The 23587-nt window shown below is 45.0% G+C and overlaps 1 protein-coding gene across 1 annotated transcript in view; it reads right to left on the bottom strand.

The window, feature by feature from the left end:
* Positions 1 to 883: 883 nt before the first annotated feature.
* APCDD1 (APC down-regulated 1) overlaps positions 884 to 23587 on the bottom strand; it is a 90919-nt gene continuing 68215 nt past the window's right edge. The window contains exons 4-5 of the mRNA XM_086964937.1: positions 15549 to 15870; positions 884 to 1970 (exon numbers count right to left, since the gene is read on the bottom strand). Coding sequence (XP_086821063.1) covers positions 1516 to 1970; positions 15549 to 15870 — 777 coding nt within the window. The 3' untranslated portion in view covers positions 884 to 1515. The remainder of the gene's footprint in view (positions 1971 to 15548; positions 15871 to 23587) is intronic.

Genomic DNA, 23587 nt, shown 5'->3' with positions numbered 1-23587 from the left:
TGAAATCCAACAGACACCTCTCCATAACCAACTGAAAGTACTTGGACCCAACTATTTATCACGAAATACATTTAATAGTGGGGTGTAACAACATAACCACCTCCCCTGAAGCTACGCCCCTGGGTGTGGCACTAAACTTCTTTTCAGAAGCTAAGATTTATTACCTGGGATCGGGATCATAAAATAGGACACCATGTAGGAAAAATTGCTTACATTGAACAAGCAACTGGTGGTTGCAAAACCACCGCTCCAGCAACAAGACATTCATAAATATATATTACAAACAAAGCCAGTTGTCAGGTACTCATTTTTTCGCCTCCTTGTATTTTGAGAGATGTTATCACCCATCAGGTGTCCTAGCTCTGTCTATTGGGCTCTCAGGAGTTTATTCGCCTACAGGCTTAGATGCTTCATTGATTGATCCTTTAGTTCTTTTTCAATGAGCATATATAAGCCCTAGAAAGTGGTGGCTGAAACATTCCCAACATCTTGCTGCAAAGAGTGATAGTCTCTGCCCTGAACCTATTTACCTAGGGCAGGCCACAACTGCGAATCAATGGGCCTTTTCTAGGAACAGTTGAAGTCAACCAAGATTGTTGCGCCTACTTAGTCAAGCTATGTCTGAAGAGAAAGACTATTATTACTATTACAAGAAGATTTACTATTACTGGACAATTTCTCACAGCTAAAGAGCACAGAGATGAAGTCAGTGTCCATTGGTCCTCCAACGCTCCGCGCATTTTCGATATATTAAGTGATGTGGAAATCATTACCCCTTCAACAGATACCAACAATGGTCAAAGCAAGACAGAAAAATCTGGGCTGCAGTCCCCACTAAATCTTTTCATTTTATAACCAGCATACAAAATTAGTTATAACACTGTTTTTAAATTAATTTACATTTTTAATTTAGATGTTTACCACTGAGCTTCTCAATAGCAACAAAAAAATGTATACTTAGTTTTTCTTCTCTTTGGTTTCATACCTGAAAGGTTATGTCTTGATAAAATCCATGTGTCTTTTGTATATACATATGTACAATAATGTTATTTGTATGTAATTCGACTTTAAAAAAGAATTCCTGATCATTTGACCCAGAAAAGGAAAGGAATACTGGGCGCCAGGGTGAAGGGGAGGAAAAAGGCAAGAAAAAATAGGGCTAAGGTGAAGAAACATCCTTAAAGGGATTTTCTTTAGCAATGTCTTGCCTGAAAAATATACCAATAATAATAATTATACAAAACAGTTCTTTCTGCAGTCCTAAAGTGCAATTACTGCTGCGCAGTCATGTCAGGCTGCGATCAGAACGGGCAAAGTTCAAAGTACAGGCATTAAGCGAGTGATATTCACGGTGGAAGGAGAAGGGGAGGAATGGCAAAAGGGGCAACTATTCTGGCTTCCAAGTGCATCAAGTAAATACATGTTCCTTCTTCAAGGAACAAAAGTCCTCAGTCACGCGGTATCCTATTTGACCAGTCAAGGCAAGGATAGTCTTTCTTCTAAACTCCTCTATTTTTAACTGAGAATGTTCCAATGTGAAACAGTACAAATAAACAGAGTCATAGCACTCATGACGAGGAGTCGGGATTGGTTGTCGGTGGCAGCGTTCCTGTTCGGGCCTCTATGGCGCTCCTCAATTGACTCAACAAGTCTTGGTACTGATGAAGCGCACTGAACCAGGGACATCTGGTAAGAGGTGGCTCTTTTCTCAGGCCGGTCAGGGCTGGACCCATCACTGGGCCGCTGGCCGTTGAACAGCAGGTACCTCCCCCGCGCGTCCAGCTCCATCTTGAAGAGCTCGTACTCCATGTGGGGGAGCCGGATCCCCAATGCAATGCAGCCGTTGGTGTGGGTGACGTCTTGTTCCACTCCAACCTGCCAAGAGCCCTCTGCCCCACACTCATTCCCATTGAAGACGTTCAGGAGGGAAGCCGTGGCCAGGTCCATTGGTGTTACCTTCATGTGGTTGACTAGAAGTAAATGGACAAGGAAAGAGAATTTACTTGTAGACACTATCCTCCACAATATTCATAATTACAGGCAGTGAGAAAAACATTTCAAATCCATTTTGCAATTTATTACTATCTTTGACTATTCACATGCCGCAAAATGTCTCTCATGTTTAGCCAACATACTTTATCATTACTTATCTCAATGGAACTCATATCATCGACCTCTAGATGATAAAAGGCTTATCTCGACCTACTGGGATCTCATTAAGTCTGGGTATGAAATTCCACTCACTAGCGCTTGCCAACATTAAGCTGACGAGCACCAGCAAGGAAAATCTTACTCCAGACCACGTCCCAGCGAGATTTCTCAAAGCGGTTGATCGCGGATGGCCGCTACTGCTCACACTGAGAAACCTTCCGTTCGTGATGAAGAAGCTGCTGCTCGAGTAGCACATCTACTCGAGGAGCACAAAGAAGCAGCGGGCTCTTGCACAGCGCATGGCGCCGTTCATGCTGATTTTCCAGTGTTGGACAAACACCCAGCGCTAAAAATCAGCGTGAACTGGCGCATCCTAACACACTCTGCCGCTTGCAGAACTCCGCGTAGCACAGCAGAATTTTTGGGTCACTTTGCGGAGTTCCGCATAACGGAATTCCATGAACTCCGCCTAGGCCTAGATCTGATATTGTAACCTGCAATTTGCACACAGTTCTCTGCAATGGGCACTCCACCCACAGAGCTTCCTTACTAGTCTTTTCAATGTAATGATAATAACAAATAAAGTAAATTGCGATTTCATGTTCAAAGCTGCACACAATGGAGTTTTCGAGATTACAGCTGAGAATACAATAAATACTGATTAAAAAACAACAGGTTTCAAGTTAGAACTTATCAGAAAAGCTACAAATGCAGGTAATCCGGGAACACCAATGTGCTTTCCCCTTAGCTATGTGCCAAATTGTCAGGAACTCGAGCTAAAGCTTTGCGAAATACGTAAAGGTTGGGGTGGGGAGGCAATGATTGCAGGATATTCACTGTGTGGTTAGTCCGCCATTATGGTAATGGAGTAGCAATCACTGCAGGGCCTCTGACCACCCACTGATTATGTGCTCTGGGCCCATGTGGGGACACAGGATGAATGGGAAGTTGATGGTCACCAGTAATCTTCGCTATTGCAGTCAGCGGCATCTTCAATATGTGCTTGTTCGTGAAACTAAGATCTCTTCTCTTTTACTAGCTGTTGTAAATCCATGGATTAGATCTAGGAGTGAGCTGCAAGTCAAGATGAATGCATGGGCCCTGGGCAACGAAGCACATTCCAAATGCAAACAATATGATTGTGCAAAATGTGAGGCTGGGTAAGTGGCACAGTGATAAAAACACTGTGCCTGAAAGTGACTTTGCACAGCATCACTAAATCCATGGTAATCGATGTGTTGTGCCATTTCTCATCAATAGGGGACAGATCAAACTGTTTGGCATTCACAAACACAGTTTGCTATGTGCACTAGTGTGTGCACTCTGGAAATTGTGCAAATGAAAGGAAACACTTGCATGGATACGGCGTGATTTGGTTAATGGGGAAAAAGGCAGTAAGGAAGCCGAAGTCATAATAACACTTCAGAAGGTCGAGGGATGTCTACTTATACCACACACGGGGACTGTTTTGCCCATGTCCCTCACTGCCATTGGTGTACCTGTTCTACGCTAATACTACTTATACTTTGAGGTCCAAAATGCTTAAAGCCTCATTTACAGTTTGGGGATGTGGGGAAGATCTGCCGATGGGCAAAGAAGGTCCCAACTGCCCTATTTAGAATGCATGAACATCCATATTAAAAAAAAGCGTGGATGGGACATTAGCCAAGCTCTACATCAGCCCCAAAACATTTATCGCTGCCATTTGCCGGGAAAAGGAATGGCTGCATATAAACATTCATAAATGGCGCAGGCTCCGAGTTCCAAATATACAGTTCATGTTGGTTGACTGTGCACACACATATCAAGCAACCAGCCCAAGAGAATAACGTGGTTTTGGAGTCAAACAAGGGCCCAGAGTTTTCCCCAGGATTGTGGACATCTAATGTCAGAATCATGTGACTTTTTGATGCAACAACGACTATGGAGATGTAATTATTCTCCTGTGGAAGATGACGTCTGAGATTAAAAGTGAATGGACGTTGCTTCTTAGACGTCGGTGAGGACTAGGCTTGAAGCTGGAGCGGGTAATGAGCTCCCTGGGGCAGGTGTACATCGGCAAGGGACAAATACCTGCGAGGGTTTATTGACAGGATCTAAAGAATCCCCCCCCCCCCAGTGGGTATATGGCTGATGTTGGACCCTGAGGACAATGGTTTGCATCAAGTGACTTCACTTAAGATGTCTGTGAGAGTAGCCACACACTTCTGTGTTTAAATCCTTATGAAGACCCATTAAAGCAGTAAGGGAGAGCAGCAGCATTTCAATCCTGTTACCTCCCTACAACACTCATCGTCATCAGAAAAGGCAATGTCGTGGCCTGCATGCTCACTGTCATCAGAAAAGGCAATGTTTTGGTCTATCACAGGACTGGAACACTCCCCGTGGAATCTGAGACCCTGACAAATATGGAGTCCCTCATTTTACTTTCCTTAATGATTGCCCGTAGAGGCAGAATCCTGAGTAGACCTCTAACAGGTCAATCCACCACGTGGACTCTGCCACACCTATCTGAGAAGTCCACCTTAAGGAATAGCAGTTAAATGAAAGAGATACACAACCCATCGTTCTGCGGTGCTGAGACATAATGTAACGCAGAAGACAACGTTTGGGGTTATTTTGGATCCACGTTACCGCCTCGATGAATCTGGTTGCATCGCCGGTTGCTGTTGGCTTTACACTACCTTGTCTTGTTGGTCTACATCTGTACCAGGGTATAATCTGAAATGTTTTGCTTGGAAGCAGTTCAAGGGCAGTCTTAGCCATTGCAGCCTCAATAACATACTGAGGCAGCCTTGGACTTCAAGCAAATCCAATTGTGTTTTTAAAAGCCTTGCACTGTAGCCCTAATGGCTTCCTCTTCATCACCAAAGAGGAGAAAGCTTGAATGAGCTTTGATGAAAGCAGGATCATCAGGGGGCCTGAAACTCAACCATCTGCGGGATGTTTGTATAAAGGTAAATATAGGCACAACCACTGCACAAGGGGAAACAGCAAACATATGCAACATAGTATCCAACTGTGTTTCAAGGCAGCACTGAATTGTCCTTTTTGGTAAAATAAACCGAAAGCTAAAAACACACTTCCTGAGGATTATTTGTAAAAAAACAAAACGTAAAGGCCAATGGAAAAAATGAAAATCATGTACAAAATACTTTCTGATACAGAATAATAAGAGACGAATAAGAGCCTCGATCTTTTCATTAGCAGAAGAAAACCCGAAAAGTGTTGTCTTCTAAGATTACACTTCTTCTAAGACAACAAAATACATCCTTCATGCGTGCGCATTGTTTTAACTTACATTCACACATGGAATCTCCCTCATGTTCTCTTATTTGCAGCACGAAGATACTGCCTCTGGCTCTCAGTTGATTGATGTATCTGACACTTTTGCAAAACCCTGTTTGCGCAGGGGTCGGAATTCTGAGCTGGGTGGTATTTACGACACTCAGGGGCATATTATCAAGCCACTTTAGCGTCAGAAAACTGCTGCTAAAGCGGCGATAATGGGCTTGATAATACGGTGTAGAGAATTCCCATAGAAGCCCATGGTCACACTCAAACATGGGCTTCTATAATAATTCACAAGGGCGTATTATCAAGCCCATTATCGCCGATTTAGCGGCAGTTTTCTGCTGCTAAAGCGGCGATAATGTTTACGCCGTTTCTTGGTAATATGCCCCCAAGTCATTACAGAGCACGATAAATTACTCACCCTTCATTAAATCTCGGCCTATCAAAAGTGCCCGTATTTGCAAGGGGAACGTGTACAGTGTTTACCGTACCATGAAGATTTTGGTGACTTTGGCACTAAAATCTGCACGGTTATTCCCCAAAAACTTGGAACAGGGCGGATCTTTTGCACCTGATAAAGTAATTCAGGCTAGGAATCAGGGTCATAAAGTTTCCCATTCAAGTGATAAATAGCCCACTTTCTTTGAATATGTCACTGAAAATTAATTTCATGTGGTTTGGATACTGAAAAACACCATTTTGTTTCTAAGAGGGTTTCTTTTTATAACTGTTGTGATGCCTATGAACGCCTGTGGCCTTATTTTAAAGAGAGCAGTAACACAAATATGACAAAAATGGAAGATTCACTGCTCACGCCTTTTGGTGCCTAGCGCCCATATTTAGTAAACCCAAGGTAGGGAACATTCCACCGAAAGAGACTCTTTCAGCTCCAATATCAGCTCCATCACTATCTACTGTTAACTCTTCAGATATGGTGATGGTTCAGTTGCCCATTCTGGGATGAGTGGTCTCCCACCATGCCCTGGAAAGTGGATCACATGAAAGCCCACCATGCAATTAGTCGGGACCAGATAGATACTGTCTCTAACATGTTGTAAAGACTCGCTATATTATTAGGGAGGCTAGCACGTGGGCCCTGACAATGCACTCCAACTTTTAGTGCACATTTGCAGGCAGAAATGTAGCATCTCCTTTGGCCATTGATCACTTTTTTCCGCCAATGTGGTTTTTATTTATTTTTATTCCATTTAGAAAGTTTTATATAGAGCTGGCAGGACCCAAGGTTATCAGCGCTCTTTACAGCATTGAAAGGCATTAACAGACATTCATAAGACAGTACGATTGTAGCGTCGAGAGTCCAATCATTATCAATCAAAAGCAATACAGTACCATTGTAGTGACAAGTGTAAAATTATTTTTAAAGACCATGGGGGCGATATGCATATAACGTGGTAGTTTTCAAGTGTACGTTAGGAGTTATTTACCAGAGGTTTAAGGTGCTGATTTAGGAGGAATTCTTTTAATTGTCTCTTGAAGCTCACGAAAGAGGGGTTAGTTCTGATATATACTGGGAGAGAGTTCCAGATTTGGGTGCATTGCCCAAGGCACAGCGAAAAAGGGCTTTTTGTTTTTGTTTTTTAGGGAGGATGAGAAGAAGTGTGTTGGAGTTTCTTAGATTTCTCGTTTGGCCTGCTTGTGAGTTTTTATGTGAGGTAGTCTGCTTTACCAATGTGTAGAGATTTTTGGGTGAGACAAGCAGTTTTGAAATGGCAGTGTGCTTCTATTGGTAGCCATTTTACATGTTTCAGTGAGGGGGAGAAGTGATCATATCTCTTTGCTCCGATGACCATCCTTGGCGCTGTATTTAGAGTGGCTCTCAGGGGGGCTAAATAAGCTTTCAGTGTGTCTTCCTGTAGTCCAGTCTGGATAGAATCAGTGCTTGCATGGCGATATTTAGGTCATTTGGTGGGAGGAAGGGCTTAATTTGTTTGAGGAGTTTTAGGCTATAAAAGGTGCCTTTCACTGTAGAACTTATGTGTGTGTGCTCATGTTTAAACTTGAGTCCAGGGAGATCCCTGGAGATTTGGCGGAGTCCGCCTGAGTCAGTTTGCAGTTCAGAGCGACCAGATTATTTAGCCATGCTTGGGTCTGTGCCGATTGGCCGTGGTTGGGCAAGATGAGAATTCTGTATTTTCTTAGTTGAGCTTGAGGTAGTTACACGAAAACCAGTTTTTAACCTTTATGAGCACAGCATTAAGCCGGCGAATGTCGTTCAAAGAGGATATTTATAGGTAAAGCTGCATGTCATCCACATAAAGGTAGTAGTTAATGTTTGCTTATCTGAGTGTTGCGGTGAGGGGCTCCATGTAGATGTTGAAGAGAGTCGGTGAGAGGACAGAGCCTTGGGGGACACCTCAGGTGATAGCAGAGATATCGGAAGTTTAGTTGTTTAATTTGATTCGTTGGGAGAGGTTTTGCAGAAATTAGTAGAACTGTGCCATCTGCTCTGATTTGTTGTTGCAGGGCGCCCAAAAGTAGTTTATGGTCGACCATGTTGGAGGCCACTGATAGGTCTAGGAGAATGAGCTGGCAGAATCTGTTTGTGTCTAGGGATTTGTGAATGTCATCTGCTATATTCAGTATCGCTGTTTCCATGCTGCATTCCTTCTTGAAACACGGCTAGTGTGAAACGAGTAGGTAATTGGTGTTAATGTGTTGACTGAGTTTGGAAAGGGCATATTTCCTGAGGAATTTTGACAGGAAGGGAAAGTTGGAGACAGGCCTGAAATTGATGAGGGCGTCCGGGTCTGCGCCTGTTTTTTTATTGGGATGATTTGTCCCTGTTTGAGGCAGTCATGCATAATGCCATTGCTCAGGGAGCTGTTTATTTTCTTGGTCCATAAAGGGGTTAAGGCGTACGTGTGGATTTTTGCTGGCTGGGAGTGGGCCTGCGTAGTGGGAGAAGGGCTTGGAACTTGCAATCACCATTGATATGTCCTCCTCTGTAAGTGAGTTGACTGCCTTCTAACTCTTTGGTGTTGTGGAGGGCCTTGGGCACTGGTTGGGCCCAGTAGACCCTGGGAGACAGACCTCTGTTTTGGGGATTGAGGAGTGTTCTGAGGTTATGTTAACCTCTGTTGTGGGGGAATAGTTGCTAGTGGAAGCCCGCACGTGATGGTCCAGGAAGATTTTGATCTTCATAATTTTATTATTGAAGAATTTGGCAAAGTAGTCGCAGTGTCTCTTTGAGACAAGGGGAGCATCTATGGTTGGTTTGGTGGTTTGTTGTTTGATGATGTTAAAAAGTTATTTGGGGTGGATTTTTCTTTTATGATGTGATTTATTGTATTACTTGCGTCCTCTTCTGAGCTGGTCGAGGTGGGTTGTGGATGGGTTAGCTCTCCAGAGCCTTTCGGCAACTCTTACTTGACTTCTTTCCGAGCTAAAGTCTTCGTTAAATCAGGATCTTGAGGGAGTGTCCCTGACCCTTTTTAATTTCAGCTATCTGGTCCAGGGTGGTTTTCATTGTTGAGTCATAAGCTCCTCTTGTGTGAAGTTGTTGGAAGGAGAGGGAATAGAGAAGACATTTTTTCTTTCAGGAAGAATAAGGGAATCTGATTGAGGTTTCTGGACTATTGGAGGATTTTTTTAGAACGGTTCCGAGGTGCTTATGCTTGGTTGATGTAGAATAGAATGGTGTGGTGATGTGACCAGTGGACTGGAAGTATGTTGTCCTTGTTGATCACTTTGTTTTGGGCTTTACTTCGTGGACATTACACCGCAATACCTTCACAACGCAGTTATTACAACGACTGTGTTGTTACCACTCAATGCCATCACTACGCAAGTCATTACATCGAATTGCAGTAGATGGCGGTCTAACATAAGGAATAGTATAGTTTACTATTCCAATACCTTCCCTACTGTTGCGTAGGCTTGAGTTTGAATAGTAAATTATACATTCCTAATGTTACGGCGCCATCTACTGCAAGTCGATGTAATGACTTGCGTAGTAATGGCATTGCGTGGTAACAACGCGGTCGTTGTAATGACTGCGTGGTGAAGGCACGCAATGTAATGACTCGCATAGTAAAGAGTCATATTCGATTGGATTAGTGTGTCCGTCTCTTTATTACAATGGAGGTTTAAGTCACCATGGATTATGTTGTTGGTGTTAGAGCGAGAGCAGTGCATTATCAGATCTGACAGGTGTTCGCCGAAGGCGAGTGTGTTTTCTGGCCGGTGATAGGGGTGGTGATATTTAGTTATTTTATTGTCTTTTAGCGTTGTGGTGGTACTGAGATACTAACATGTTGGATAGGAGAGGGAATTCGGTTCTGCCATAGTGATGCTGTTTTTGTCGAGATGGCTATGCCACCACTATGGCAGTCTTCTCTGCCCTTCTTAATGATGGAGAAGCCTGAAGGGACAGGAAGGTCTTGTATTGGACATTTAGCCAAGTTTCTGTGATGAATGTGATATCGATGTTGTGGTACAAGATGTTTGTACGAAAGGGAAGGTGCACCAAAAACAGAGTCAATGTCCTCCAAATGTATCCAAAAAGTATCCTTTTATTGTTCTGGATAGTAAAACATGGACATCAGCCAACATGTTTCGTTCCACTGAGGGAACTTCATCATGGCTCATATGACAATATGAGGGACAATATATCTGCGCTCTAAATCAAATTGTATCCAAAGTAGAAGTAATAAAAAAATCATCCAAAATCCTCATATGAAAAGACGAGGTATAATATACCTGCTCTCTATATGAAAGTGTATCCAAAGTAGAAATAAGTATAAATGATCCAAAATCCTGACACGTAGGTAACAAAAATATATATTCCGTGGGTGTCGTTCATAGCAATTATACCCCACAAATAAAGGGTGGCAAGTTATCGGCCAGTATCCTTAATACAATACATCCACCGTCAGCAGTAGCACTCCCTCTTTCACCAAATTCGTCTTACATTGTGGTACAAGACGGTTTCAGCCAGCTCTGTTGTATGCTTGGTTGCTGACCTACAGTTGATGGACATTCAGTTTGACTTATTGTTTCTAGTGTGCTACTGGGATGGGGTGCCATAGGTAATACAATGAACTGGGATGTTGGACTGGTAGCCCTATTAGGGTTACTGTCTCTGCCAATTCCCGTAATTACCTAGATGTTGGAGGAGGGAGGGTTCAGGGTTGTCGTAGGCTTGTACATTTTCACGAGCTCTGTTGCCTCGCTTGGGGACATCTTAGGGCTCATTCTTTTCGGCCTGTGGGAATGGTTGTTGAGAGGGGTTGTGTGCCAGCTATTCATCTGGGTTCTTGTGCAGCGATAGGTGCGGTCCGATGGTGTTGAAAGGGTGGATGTGAGAGTGTTCAGCGTAGTCTGAATAGGTTTTGCGGCTCATAAGGATGTTGTTGAAGCCCTGCGTTATTATGTCAAGTTGTCTTACCAGATTAGGTAGACGTTCAGTTACACCATTCGTGGGCATACAGTTCAATAGAGAGAGTGATTCGAGATGCCTTTCCATGTAAGTTAGACCTTCGGTTAAGTTGATCGTAGACACAGGGTTCGACAGAGAGATGCTGGGGGTGTTAAGGAGCCAGTTGGCAAGTGTGTGTTGTTCAAGACGTGGGTGTTGTAGGTCATAAAGAGTGTGAGCAATTTTGCCATGTGTTTCTTACCCAGTGCACACCAGTTTAGGGTATGAGTTCCGAATGTACTCTTGTTTTTTCTTGGCTATGGTTAGGATGAGGGTTAATGGTAGGTTGGGGTTTCTGTGGCCAGGTGCCTCTTGGTCAGTTTTCTGCTTGGTGAGGAGGAAGAGGGTGTGGAGATAGGAAAGGGTTGTTTGGAGGAAGGGTTATTTAGGGGGTTACTGCATTGAGGTCTAGGACATGATTTGCATTGAGAAGCTGGGCAGGCGAAACCCCCTTCTAACTCCCTGGCTTGAGCAGAGCGTCTTTCTAGCCCACTCAGGCAAATCCCTGTGCTACTCTGTAGCATAGGATTGGATGGGAGTCTGTCCCAAAGGCAGCTGGGACCAGGAAGAGGAGATGTGACGCGACACAACGCTGGAAGCAGCCGGCAGCTAAAGGTATGTTTAAAAAATATATATATTTCTAACACGCATGACTCCCCCTCGCGCTCTCTCCACCCACCCACCCCTATTTGTTTTTGGCTGCTGTCACTGGCTGGGACCCTCATGTTTGCCCATCTAGGTGTATTGTTGTCATATTGGTCTAAAATGATTATAAGGCCAATAGCATTAAGTGTGAACAACATACACACCCCTGCCTAACTCCTGTAGTCACAGGGAAGGAATCAGTCAGCTCGCCTGAGCTACCAAACCTAACTTGCATGTAGTTCTTGTGATGCAGTCTTATTATAAGGGGAAACAGGTAGTGTGGCACCCCATCTAAGAAAGAAACCACCATAGTGTTAGCTTGGGTAGTAGATCAAAGGCTGTGTGTACATCAACAAAAACGACGTATAGACGTACCCCACCCAATGTGACAATCTTCCAATACAGCATCTGTAGACGGAACACTTGGTCAATTGTGCTGGTCGACTCTAAAACTTGCCTGGAGAAGAGTCGGTATTCCTTTGTCAGGTAACCACTCCTGAAGTCCGGTCAAGACCACCGTGCTAAATAGTATTCACGCATGATCTAGGAGACTTATAGGTCTGTAGTTTGCAGGGAGGTCACATGAATCATTTTTAAAAAATAGGGATGATTTCAGCCCCTGCCCATGTAAGTGGTGGAGGTGCCCCTTTCATGCTAACTGTGAAAAACGCTGAAAAATAAGCACAAAAAATACTTAGCTCACTCAACAAATAAATCACCAGGGATGTTATCTAATCCGGGATCTTTATTGGGAACAGTTCCCCTAATTGCTAAGCTTTATTTCTGCACAGTGATTTCCAGGGCTCCAAGATCTTGTATACATGGGGTGCACCCTGGAGGGACATCCTTTGGATTTACATCTTCCTCCCGTTTATTGCTCAGCAACAGTTGTGTTAGTTGTCTCCCAGAACCCAGTAAATTGCTTATCATGACCTCCCTCTTTGGAATGTAAACTAGAAAAATATGACACCTAGTCACTGGCTACGATGTTATTTTCTATGGTACAAAGCTCATCCTTGGTACCAGGGATCACCAGGTTCCAGAACTAGCGGTGATCGTTCCATCTGGCAGCGTCCAAAAGCGCCTCCCATTTCCTCCGCTCCCAGTCCTTTTTTAGCCTAAGAAAGCTCTTTCCTGTAAAACCGTCTGGTGGCTTGGACCGCGGGTCTGTGTTTCCTTTTAATTGCCAGTACCAGTTCCGACTTAGGGGGTCATTAGGATGACGGGCGGACTTTGTCCGCCCGGCATCCTGTCGGTATGCGGGACTGCCCGCCATAAGGGCGGGGGTCCCGGGGGTGGTATTAGGATGTGCCCGCCACAGTGGCGGGCACATCCTGCGTGTAAAGCATTGTGGCGGGTGGTGCTCTCAGCACCGCCCGCCACAATGCTTAAAATACACTTTTACATTTGCATAATCAAAGCGGCAGGCACCGCGCGGTGCCTGCCGCTTTGATTATGCAAATGCAGGTGGGTACCACAGGTACCCCCCCCGTGTGTACCCCCTACTCTCTTTCACTCTGGGGGCCCGCACGGGGCCCCCAGAGTGAAGTCTGCCTGCCTTTCCGTGGCGGCATTGCCGCCAAGGAAAGACATTGCCGAAAACACATCATAATATGGCTGGCGATGTCTGATAGACACCGCCACCATATTATTCCTTTTCCGCCCCGGCCGCAAGGCGACCGGGGCGGAAAAGTGGCGGGCGGTGTTTTACTCCGCTACGGCCCCCCCGCCATTGTAATATGGCGCGGAGAATTCAGGGAAGATGTCGGGCGGATTGCCCCCGCCAGGTTGGCAGTGGCTACCGCCAGCCTGGCGGGGGCAATCCGCCTGACATCCTAATGGGCCCCTTAGTGTTTATTTTTTGTACCAGAATTCTGGATGCTTCCTCCCCAATATTTGTCCTGTTTTGATTACGAAGTGATTCCTCAGGCTTTTAAACATCTGCTCATGGGCTCCGGATAGCCCCCTCAATGTCTCAGGGGCTTCTCCTATCAGATCTAGTAGCGCCAGACCACCCCATACCATCGGCAACCAATCAGTCAATCTCGCCAACTGACTCCTGGGAGCATTTTAATCTACCTCATTTAAACCTGCGTTTATTACTAGGGACTCTCAGTCTTCTTGTCATAGTTATCCCTCTTGTGATATATGAGCATGGTCTTCTACAAAATTATTCAAAGCACAAAGGAGCTTCCCATGGGCTTATATACGACCATAAAGATAAACATAAGCTTCTGCACCAATGTAGTGTACCGTAGCCATGTTTGCTATTCTGGAAATCCACAAGGAGCCACTTAAGGAGTAAAACGTTTGCTTTGAAAATCGGCCCAACAGTTTATTCAAAGGTAGTGTATTAGAAGTGACAATAGCCTATTCCTGTTTATCAATCCCACCACCACAAAATGACAAAAATTCTTTTGATACCCCTGTGTCAACTAAATATCTCCTGAGGAATTCGAATTTCTGAGACTTGTATAGGGACAACTAAAAAAACAATACGAAGCATATTTGCGCGCCCCTACCGCCACCACAACGATAGGGGTTTCGCCCTATTTACAAGGCAGCGTTAAGTCACTTAACGTGGCTTAACGCTGCCTTGTAAATAAGGCACCCTTTCTTGTTGTACTTAGCATGAAAGGGGAGGGCAATGGGTATTGCGGTGGGCGATCCACATCAACGCCCATTGATTTTGATGCTGCCCCCTATTTACCCTATTGCCCCCTGGCTTAAATAGGAGGCTGCACCAAAATTAAGACCAGGAAAAGCCTGGTTTTAAACAGGCGAAACGAGGAGAAATGCTTTATTTCTCCCATTGTTGCTGTTTCCATGTGTGTTGTGTTGTGCAGCACACAGAGAAACAGCAAATTGCCATTGATTGTTTATGTGCAGGAAGCTGTCCCTTCCTGCACATAAAAAATAAAAATAAATTATATTAAATTTTGCAACTTCTATGTGTGCTGCATTAAGCAGCACACATAAAAGTTACAAATCGTCATTTAAAGATTGTTTATGTGCAGGAAGGACACCTTCCTGCACATTAACAATCTTCCCTTCAACCAGACACTCTTGCACTATGGTGCAAGGATACCTGCGTTGGCGCTAGGCTGTTAAATTTAGCAGCAGCGTAAGTGGGAACGCAGGGCTGCACCATATTGTTGTAAATATGGTGCAGCCCTGTGTTTCTGAAGTGTCACAGAGAGGCGTTAAGCCAGAAGGCTAACACCGTACTCCATCACTTTGTTGTAAATATGCCCAATAATTTCTCCAGATCAACTTTCGTTGGACTGCCCATAAAGTACACATGATGCTTTGCTGCTATTGAGAAATAATATTCCTTATTGAGTTTCTTTTCGTAAAAGCATGCAAGGCGTTACTTTTTAGCCAAAGTACATGGGGAATGAAGCTGTAAACTAAATCATTTTGCCACATTTTCTTTAAAAAAAATGCTTTTTGCTTCAGTAAACCCCGCTTGAGACCCTTGGAAATGGCTGGTCGTGCTTGTGGGACTAGTATCAAAAGACTTTAAAGGATTGATTGTACATCCCTGAGAAACCTGTGGGTTAAGACATTCAGTTTGCGTACAGTGAGGGTGGGATTTCCTAAAAATTACTGTCGACACTTATCTAGGAGTGCCCAGGGTGCTCCATGCCCACGAACCTTATTCTAACACTTTGATATGGCTCTGTACTTGGTAAAGATGGACAAAGTGACAGAGCGCCTGTCTGGGATACCTGGGGGTTTGCTGTGTAAGCATAAACGGTTGTGCCAGAGGATGACACTGGCATGAAGGTGCTTATGAGTTGGTGCATATTTAAGTGCTTCGAGGTTAGAATCAGGGCTGTAAGGAGGATGTAGGTGTTATCATGTCTCCATTTAGATATCACTGCTGCTTTCAGAAAACTATTACCTGTTCAAAATAAAAATGTAATAAAAAAGGGGAGCAGTTTCATATATTGATGACAATTAAATTTCAGTTTCATTAAGGTTTCATCTGTATATTTGTATAGAAAACATTTCATACCTTTAAAAACAAATTCGGTCCCGCCCATCACCTTGGACGAGTGAACGCCTCTGCTGTAGCGGCCCTTGGCATAAATGGTGAAGGTGGGGTGCTTGCAGATAGGGTCTGAGTAGTGATAGTAGTGTCCTTCCCAAGTGTTGTTGTTGTCATGGAAGATGAAGTGTCGGGTCAGAAAGAGGACCTCTGGGCGCACCTCACATCGTTGGCTCACCCACTCTCCATGCAATCCAATGGTAAGGTCGGCCTTCGGTGGTAGGATGGGCGGGTGGTGTTCATCTGAGCGGTAAATGATTCGGCAAGCAATGCAGCTGTGGTCGTGATTCTGAAAAACACCAAACATTTCAATAATATGCTTTGTAAAGAAAATGGATACAAACTTCTAATATAATTTACGGTTGTAACATTACATCCACAATCAACCTCAAATCCAGATCTCGACTGACATTGAAATAATGTGGGATTTAAGGCTCAAACAGAAGCAGTAATTATGCAAAGGAGTAACATCCACTTTTTGCTTCAATGATTACAAGCAAAAGTTCAGAGTAATGCAATCATTCATTGATCTAGTGGAGTTAGGATTGATTCTCTTGTTTTTAGCAAAGTGGTTCATTGTCAGTATAGGAATGCGAAAATTCCTGATAACATAAACAAAACTATATTACTTGAAGTGCCCAGGTGAGTCACTCAAAGAATGGCTTTCCGAACCCTGTCACTAATTCTCTGTATTAGGCTGTGTAGTTTTAACAGAACATGAACTTGTACTTCAAAGAAAATCTGCAGACGGAGTAATCCATTTTGTCAAATTCTGTGGTGGGTGGTCTTTGCAGAGTTGCTGCCTATAGCTATATGTTACTAGTTCCACAGGGCAAATATTTTTAAAAATCATAGAAGACGACTGCAAGAATCAGATTTGAAATATGATGGAATAGGTGCAGGAAATAGTTTGTTTTTTTCGATCATACAGCGCAAACCGGGGTCTAGGTCGCGCCAGAGCCCAAAGAACCTGAGATCCAAAGATTGTCTTTGGTCCCTCTGCAGAAAAGGTACCAGATCCTCAGCTTGGTGCCCATGGATGAGACTGTGTTACTATTCCAGAGAAGGTGAGCTGGACAAGTTTGATTATAATCTGACCCACCATAATAGACCTCTCTGTGTCCTTTAATTAGAAGCCATGCCACAGGTGGTCAGTGACACTGGTCAGCTGGTGTTGGCAAGAGGTACAAGGCCTGCTCGTGATTGAGGGGTAAGTTAAGTTATCCATACAGCTGAGCATCAAAGTTGGAGGAAATTCACACATTTTATAATAAGGCAGCCAATACACAATGTAAATATCGTACTGTCTCAGATAATGTTCACTAGATAGAAACGATTACAACCGGTGGCAACTCAGATGCAAGATTATATATGTGCAAAAGCCTGGCAAGAAGACCTTGGATATAAATAAGACTGAAAGTCCTAGGACATAAGGACCATGAGTTAGATGAGAATTCGGATCCCACATTGGTCTCTCCCACCTCCAATCCATTTGGCTTCTGTAAGTGACAACAATCTGCAAATTCCTGTTAATGGTTCCTGCAGTTTGTTGACATACCAAACTTTTCCATCCAGAAGCTCTTTGGCAGCTGATCATAAACAACAAACAGTTCATGATAATCAGTTCCATTGTAGGTCACAGTGATTTGAGTAGACAAGCATGAATGTCCTTAATTTTAAGGGAACTTTGCTACCTTCCATGGGCAATTTAGGTTTATCAAATGGATTGTAGTGACAGACGGCCTAATTTGCATAATTATTTCATTTGTTTCGTAATGTCTTACACTCTTGCTCCACACTTACTTGTTCATGAAGAATGGGAATCCCCACTTTAAACATTAAATAATAAATAGACAGTTCCTCTGAGGTACTCCATCAGCAATGGACAATGATGGTTAGATTAAATAAACTCATTGAGATGCCACCAAAATCTGCAATGAAAAGTCTACTAGTGCAAATGTACACAACATCCGGCATGTAGTATGTAGCGATATTCATGAATTTGAGTCATCTTTGGGGTTGAACCCTTTTGTCAAGCACTTTATCCCTCTAGACTACGCAAGACCCAAATAAACTTGGGGGTGTATGATCCGAAACCTTCCCTCTGATGGTTACAGCAGTACAATGATCCAGCTAAAAGGGGCCTAAGGTTAGCAAGCAGAGGTCTTCAAAGGGCATCATAACAGGATGGCTACTATTTCAGCTCTTGGATAGGATAGTTACTTTGCAACAAAACTATCTAAATGTTATAATCGTCCTTGCGCTAAACACAGAGTGGATGGTGAGGGGCGTAAAGCTCACACACGTTTGATTCTTTACACACATCACTTTCAGCACTGTGTCCATTGCGAGTGGTTTCATGCTTCACCAATATTCATGTAATCCACAAAGCCAGGGATTCCATGCCCAGTTTTGTAGGGGGAAGGGTCTGCTGAGTGTAATGTTGAGAGCTTGAAAATAATACACAGTTTGCTTTCAGATGCGTATGGTTCTGCGAACCTCCACAAGAGGGGTGGCGTCCTCCATCGCTCAGCCAACAAAACCACTTTGTAGTCAGGTGTGTCAAACTTAGATTTAATCCAGCTTTATCCAGCTTTGAGATTGTATGTTCCCTCTACAAAGACCTGGCTTACTGCTCTAGCATCCTACAGCCCAGACTCCCATCCATGGTTTTGTTGCCATAATCACTAAGTTTGACACAAGCTCCACAAAGGCTTGCCGACACTCTGCGGAATCACTTCATTCGGATCAGAGAGCGCGCTACAGTCTATGAATGAACAAAGGAGCTGATGGCATATTAAGGAACACAAAACACTTGCCCCGTTGGGAAGCGAGTCGCCACTCTGAGGCAGTCCGTCAATCTTCACTCATGTTGTGAGGGTTCTTGTTATAGAAACCCTCTGCAGATTGTGTGGGCAGCTGCACACAATGGGATCAAACGGGCCTGAAAGCAGCTCTTTAGGATGAAAGAAAAGCCCTTCGCCACAACACAACAGCTTGTTTTGTGTTTGCCATTCCCTATTGAGCCCTGTTTACGTACATTGGTGTGGAACATGAAAGTTATACTGTATTCAGAGCTGATGAGGGTAAGGCATGCCTGTGTACACTCGAAGCCCCCCACCACTTAGATCTGGAGAGGAACTGGAGAAAATGGATGCTAAGAGTCTCCAATCATATCGCATACTAGACTTCATCGATATTTGCATATGCGCCGCTGCTTAAGAGGCACTTAACGCCGCGTGGCTGACTACCAGGAACGGCCCGCCGTAGAGAGAATACTGCCCATACCCTGTCATAATCACAATAGCAGCTGGCGTGATAAAAGGGCACAGTGACAAAAACAATACAACTCAGCTGTGAGTGAAGTGACAGTCTGAAAAGATAGTATCAGACATTTTTTGCACACACTTCCCACCCCTTATCTGTCTTTCTTTTTATCTGCACATTAATGGCATGATAATAACCTTTTGGGAAGCAGCTGCAGCCATAACATGCCCAAGTCTTCCAAATATTGTCCTAGCAACTCATACAGCGGTTTAAGTTCTTTCTGAAAAGATGGTCTTGTCAGCAAGCTTCTTGTGCTCTTTTCCTGGGAGTTTGTTTACTATTACTTCTTGGTGTCAGAAAGAGGCAAACGAAGACAGATAAGGCCTCTCTGGCATGATGGAATGGTATGCTATGGAACAAAATGACCATATTTTAGCATAGGCACAATAGCAAAGAGCAGAGTCACTCTCTATAGGGGGAAGAGGAGCCCAAAGATTCACATGAGGATGAGAACATATGGAAAGGTCGCCTTGCGATACAATTTGCCAGAAGGTTCTTGAAAGTTATGGATAACTGAGCTTGCAGTTGCAGAAATGGGGCTAGTTGAAGTAGTGGATCCCAAGAGCTATTGAAATGAACAGCGCTTTTCAATTTTCTGAGGTTTTTTTTTTTTTTTTTTTAAATTTTTGAAAACCTTTATTGTGCATAAGGAAGAGTTACACATACGGGCCTACAACCATCCGGCCGGCCACGAAGAATCATTTAGCACAGCAGCTGACGATGCGGCGACATAGTACTGTAGCAAAATCACAAACATATAAGGAATAAAGACTGAAGGATATCGCAGCACCTTGTCCCAGAATAAATGCAGGTTAAATTTTAAGTTTTTTTTTTATGCGACTATCAAAAACAGGCCGTAATGTTCCATACGATAAAAGAAAGTTAAGGGCAAAGTCCATGCAGGTGGGACATAATGGTAGCAACCATATCGAGCAAATTGAAGAGCGATAAGTAGGTCCCCGCCAGGCAGGATGGTTACACAGTAGGTACGCTACAGAACAGCATCTATGACCCCGTCACAACACCACTGCCACCCACACCCAGCACTCCCAAACATGGATATAAAGTAAAAACCATAAAGAAGAACAAAACAGGTCCCATAGAAATTAACAAAAATGAAAGATAACCCCCCACCCTACACACATGCAGAGGCTATGGCCTACCCCCCCCCTAGCAGCGTGTCTGTCGCCCCGTAAACCCGAAATTTAGGAAGAAGAACAGTCGGAAAAAGGGAGAAAATACAGTCGGAAGCGCAGAAAAAGGAAAAAGAGACAAAAGAAAAAAAAAGGAAAGGAAGAAAAAATGTCACTATTGAATACAGGGAGGGAGAAAAGGACAAGCCAATCCGCCCTTCCCTGAAGAAAAGGTGGGGGGAGGAGCCCACTTAGCAGCAGAGCTCCCGGGACCCCAGCCATCCACTGCGCCCTACGCTGAAAAACACCTCATTCGAAAGCACCAGCACTGTATCGAATTGCCACAGTGGGAGAGATGGAGAAAACCAGCCCACAATATGCACGCACTACATGCGCAGGAGCGATTCCATATCCCTTCCAACCCATACTGGAGATCACGGCATCATTCAATCATATCAAGCAGACCAACACAAGGCGATATCCGGGCCTTCTAGTGCTGTCGAAGTCGCAAGCGACACGAACACCACGGCACCCGCCCAAACCCCGCCCCAGCCAGAGAAGAAACCAAGATGGCCATCTCGGGTAGCGCAAAGAACAAAGAGAATCAAAATGGACGCCATCCTACACAGGCCACCCCCCGTACCACTGGTCACTGTTGGCAAGTCAGACACCCCAAAAGTTGAGCCGGGCCAACGGCTCATTAGGTATCAGGATAGTCGAGTGTGGGTCCGACCGTGCCGCGAACAAGACTACGATAACAGGAAGGAGGCGCTAAGAGCGGGTGCCCAATGATATCAAATAAATTCCAACCAGCCGGAAAAAGTCATTTTGCACACCGCGTACAGTCCACACATTCTCCCCACACAGCATTATGAGCCCGACCCCCCTCAGGCAAGAGAGCAGTGCTGCAGTCATGCATTCTAGCCCTGACCTGATTTCAGGCGTCCCGCAACACACTGCCCTCCACACACATCGACCCCCTCATCAACAGAGAAGCAAGATGGGAGCAAAGAGGAAGGGGGAGGGACACCAACCCTAAATGGACGGCACCACCAAAGCAATAATAAGTCGGTCACCGTACATAATGCCCCACAATTCTCCGGAGAAATCAAGTCCTGCAGGGGAGAAGGCGAGAGTTCCAATAGAAGAGTTTGCAAGGGGAACAGGAGTAAAATAGCCAGCTGTCCCACCTCCGGCGTGAGCAGCGATGTTAGGGAAACAGTAGCCGGGCCCAAAGACAATGTATCCTCGGCGGAGTCGACATGCGACCATGTATCAATTCCAGGCATGGCAGGGCGAAACATAGTCTCACTTGAAACCCTCGGCCGATCAGTAGCTTCAGCAGGAGCCCTCCAGGCGGCAAGCTGTCCATGTTGGGAGCAGTCTCTCCGAATCTGCGCCAGGTCCAGGGCTATGTCGTCGAGCTCATTACAAAGTTCCTGGGAGTCTTGTCGAATTGTCGCCCTCAGTTCTCGGAGGGCGTGCAGGACATCTCTGTAGGTCGGGCCAGGCAGCGCGCCCCCCCCGCACTCGTTTTCAGGAAGGGCAGGCAAATCAATCTCCGGTGTGACCGCGCCAGCACAGACAAGGGGCAATGGCGGACTGTCTCCATCGTCCCGCGGGTCAACTGGGACTTCCATGGCTCCCAGCAGCTGGCACAGAAACAGGGGGGGGGCGCGATGGAACCAGAAATTATGCCGACCGCCACCACCGTGAGCCACCTCGCAGTAGCGTCAGCAAGGTGCCCACTGCAACAGAGCCAGGCAGCGTAGGCGAACGGGCAGGCGGCAGCGTGCGGGCGAGTCCCGCAGCGGATCCAGGTCGTCTCCTTCCGACTCGTCTCACTGGAGCCGGAGCGCCGCGCAATCTGCCCAGCGATCGCGTTGCAAGCGCGATGTCCAGCACTCCACGGCGCCCGGGTCCCTGCTTCCTCCGTTTCAGGGAAAGCAGCCCCTTCCAGGATGTCGGTGCCCCTCGAGCGAGTAGCGCTGCTTCACTCCGCCGAGGTCCGGCGGCGGGCAGCGAGGAGCGCCGAGACAATGGCGTCGGGGCCAGCACCGGGGTATTGCAGCCCTCCGGACGAGCTGAGAGTCCGGACAAACATGGGCGAGATCAGCCCGTCGCCCCCGTCAAAACAGCCGAAGAGGTAGGCAGGATATCAGGCAGGATCGTTCACGGGGCACAAGGACTGGCGGAGCCGGGAGCTCACACGTCCGCTCCGGTCGCCATCTTGGCTCCTCCCCCCTTTTCTGAGGTTTTTAAATGAATTATTCTAGACCTTGGAAAAAGTTGGATGGAATAGCACACAAAGAAGACTTCTGGAACTTTCAGGACACAAACTTAAGATGCTGAGGAGGAGTGTGCAATCAGAACAGATCACTCAGGGTCAGTGGGTCGGTGAGTTTGTCTGGTCTATGATCTGTAGCGGAACCCTACAGGGGGATCCTTTGCTGCAACCAAGGCACCTTAGTTTCAGCATATCTCGCATATTACATGGGGTTTTCACATGACTAGAACAGGGATGCAGAGTTCCTAATTTATTTGAGTGTTCTTTAGGGATGCTAAGATAAATCTGCCAATGTAGTGCTGTTTACTGCTTGCAACAGCGGACATCACTAATAACCAGATGTGTGACAAGAAAACAAATCCTATGTGTAAATCATAGAGCTTCAGTTAACTGAATGGCTTCTTGCAAGTATAAACTTCACCAGAACATAGACTGCAAAAACAAAATGTAAATCAAGCATAAATAGCTCCCTTTAAAGAAAATGGCCTTTTTTAAATTCCTAAGTCCACCCACATTCACTTCCCACCCATTAAAAGATAGTAATGAAACTTCCTGCTAGCATAAATGGGGCATGTTCTTGATAGCTGGTTTAAGTGCAAATTTAAATTGATATAGAATATTTTGTGGGAGGGTCAGTGCTTTACAGTCCACGTTTCAACCATCCATGGTTTTCTAGTTTTCAACTGAGTGCCATCAAATTCTCTAAATCATGTAGGAACTCATAAAGACTATTCATAATTTGTGTAAAGGCAAACCTTCGTAGAATTGACTTGGTTATTAAATGTATCCCACTAGAACTATGTTTGTGCTGTTGGATCACATTTGAGCAGTCTATGCCCTCGTCTAGAGGGTGCTATAGGCTATCCCCTTCTTTCTGAAATACAGAAATATATGTCAGCTTTGCCAGCATGAGAGGCAGGATAGTGCAATTGGTCCTCATGACCATCAAGAATGGCCATGGGCAGGTGGTGAAGAAGACCGGTGGCAATAGAGAACCCCCTGCAGAAGTCAAAGTCACAGAGCAACCCATTGTGTGTGGCATATCATGAAAGACCAAAACCATTTTCTGGCATCAGCTGTAGATTTGTCCACTGTGCTCAGGTTCTCCAGTGCACTATCACGGCCAGCTGCAAAATTCTGCAAAACGAGGACCAGCGCAGTTAAGTGATCATCGTCAGTTAATTGTGGATTGTCTTTGAGGAAACTTTCCATAACTTATTTCATATCGAGAGCTATACTTCTCTGTTCAAGAGGTAGTA

This window comes from Lissotriton vulgaris, chromosome 4_1 (assembly GCF_964263255.1).
Source record: "Lissotriton vulgaris chromosome 4_1, aLisVul1.2, whole genome shotgun sequence".
Lineage (NCBI taxonomy): Eukaryota > Metazoa > Chordata > Amphibia > Caudata > Salamandridae > Lissotriton > Lissotriton vulgaris.
Note: the sequence above shows the minus strand (reverse complement) of the source record. Positions and strands in the feature narration are given on the sequence as shown.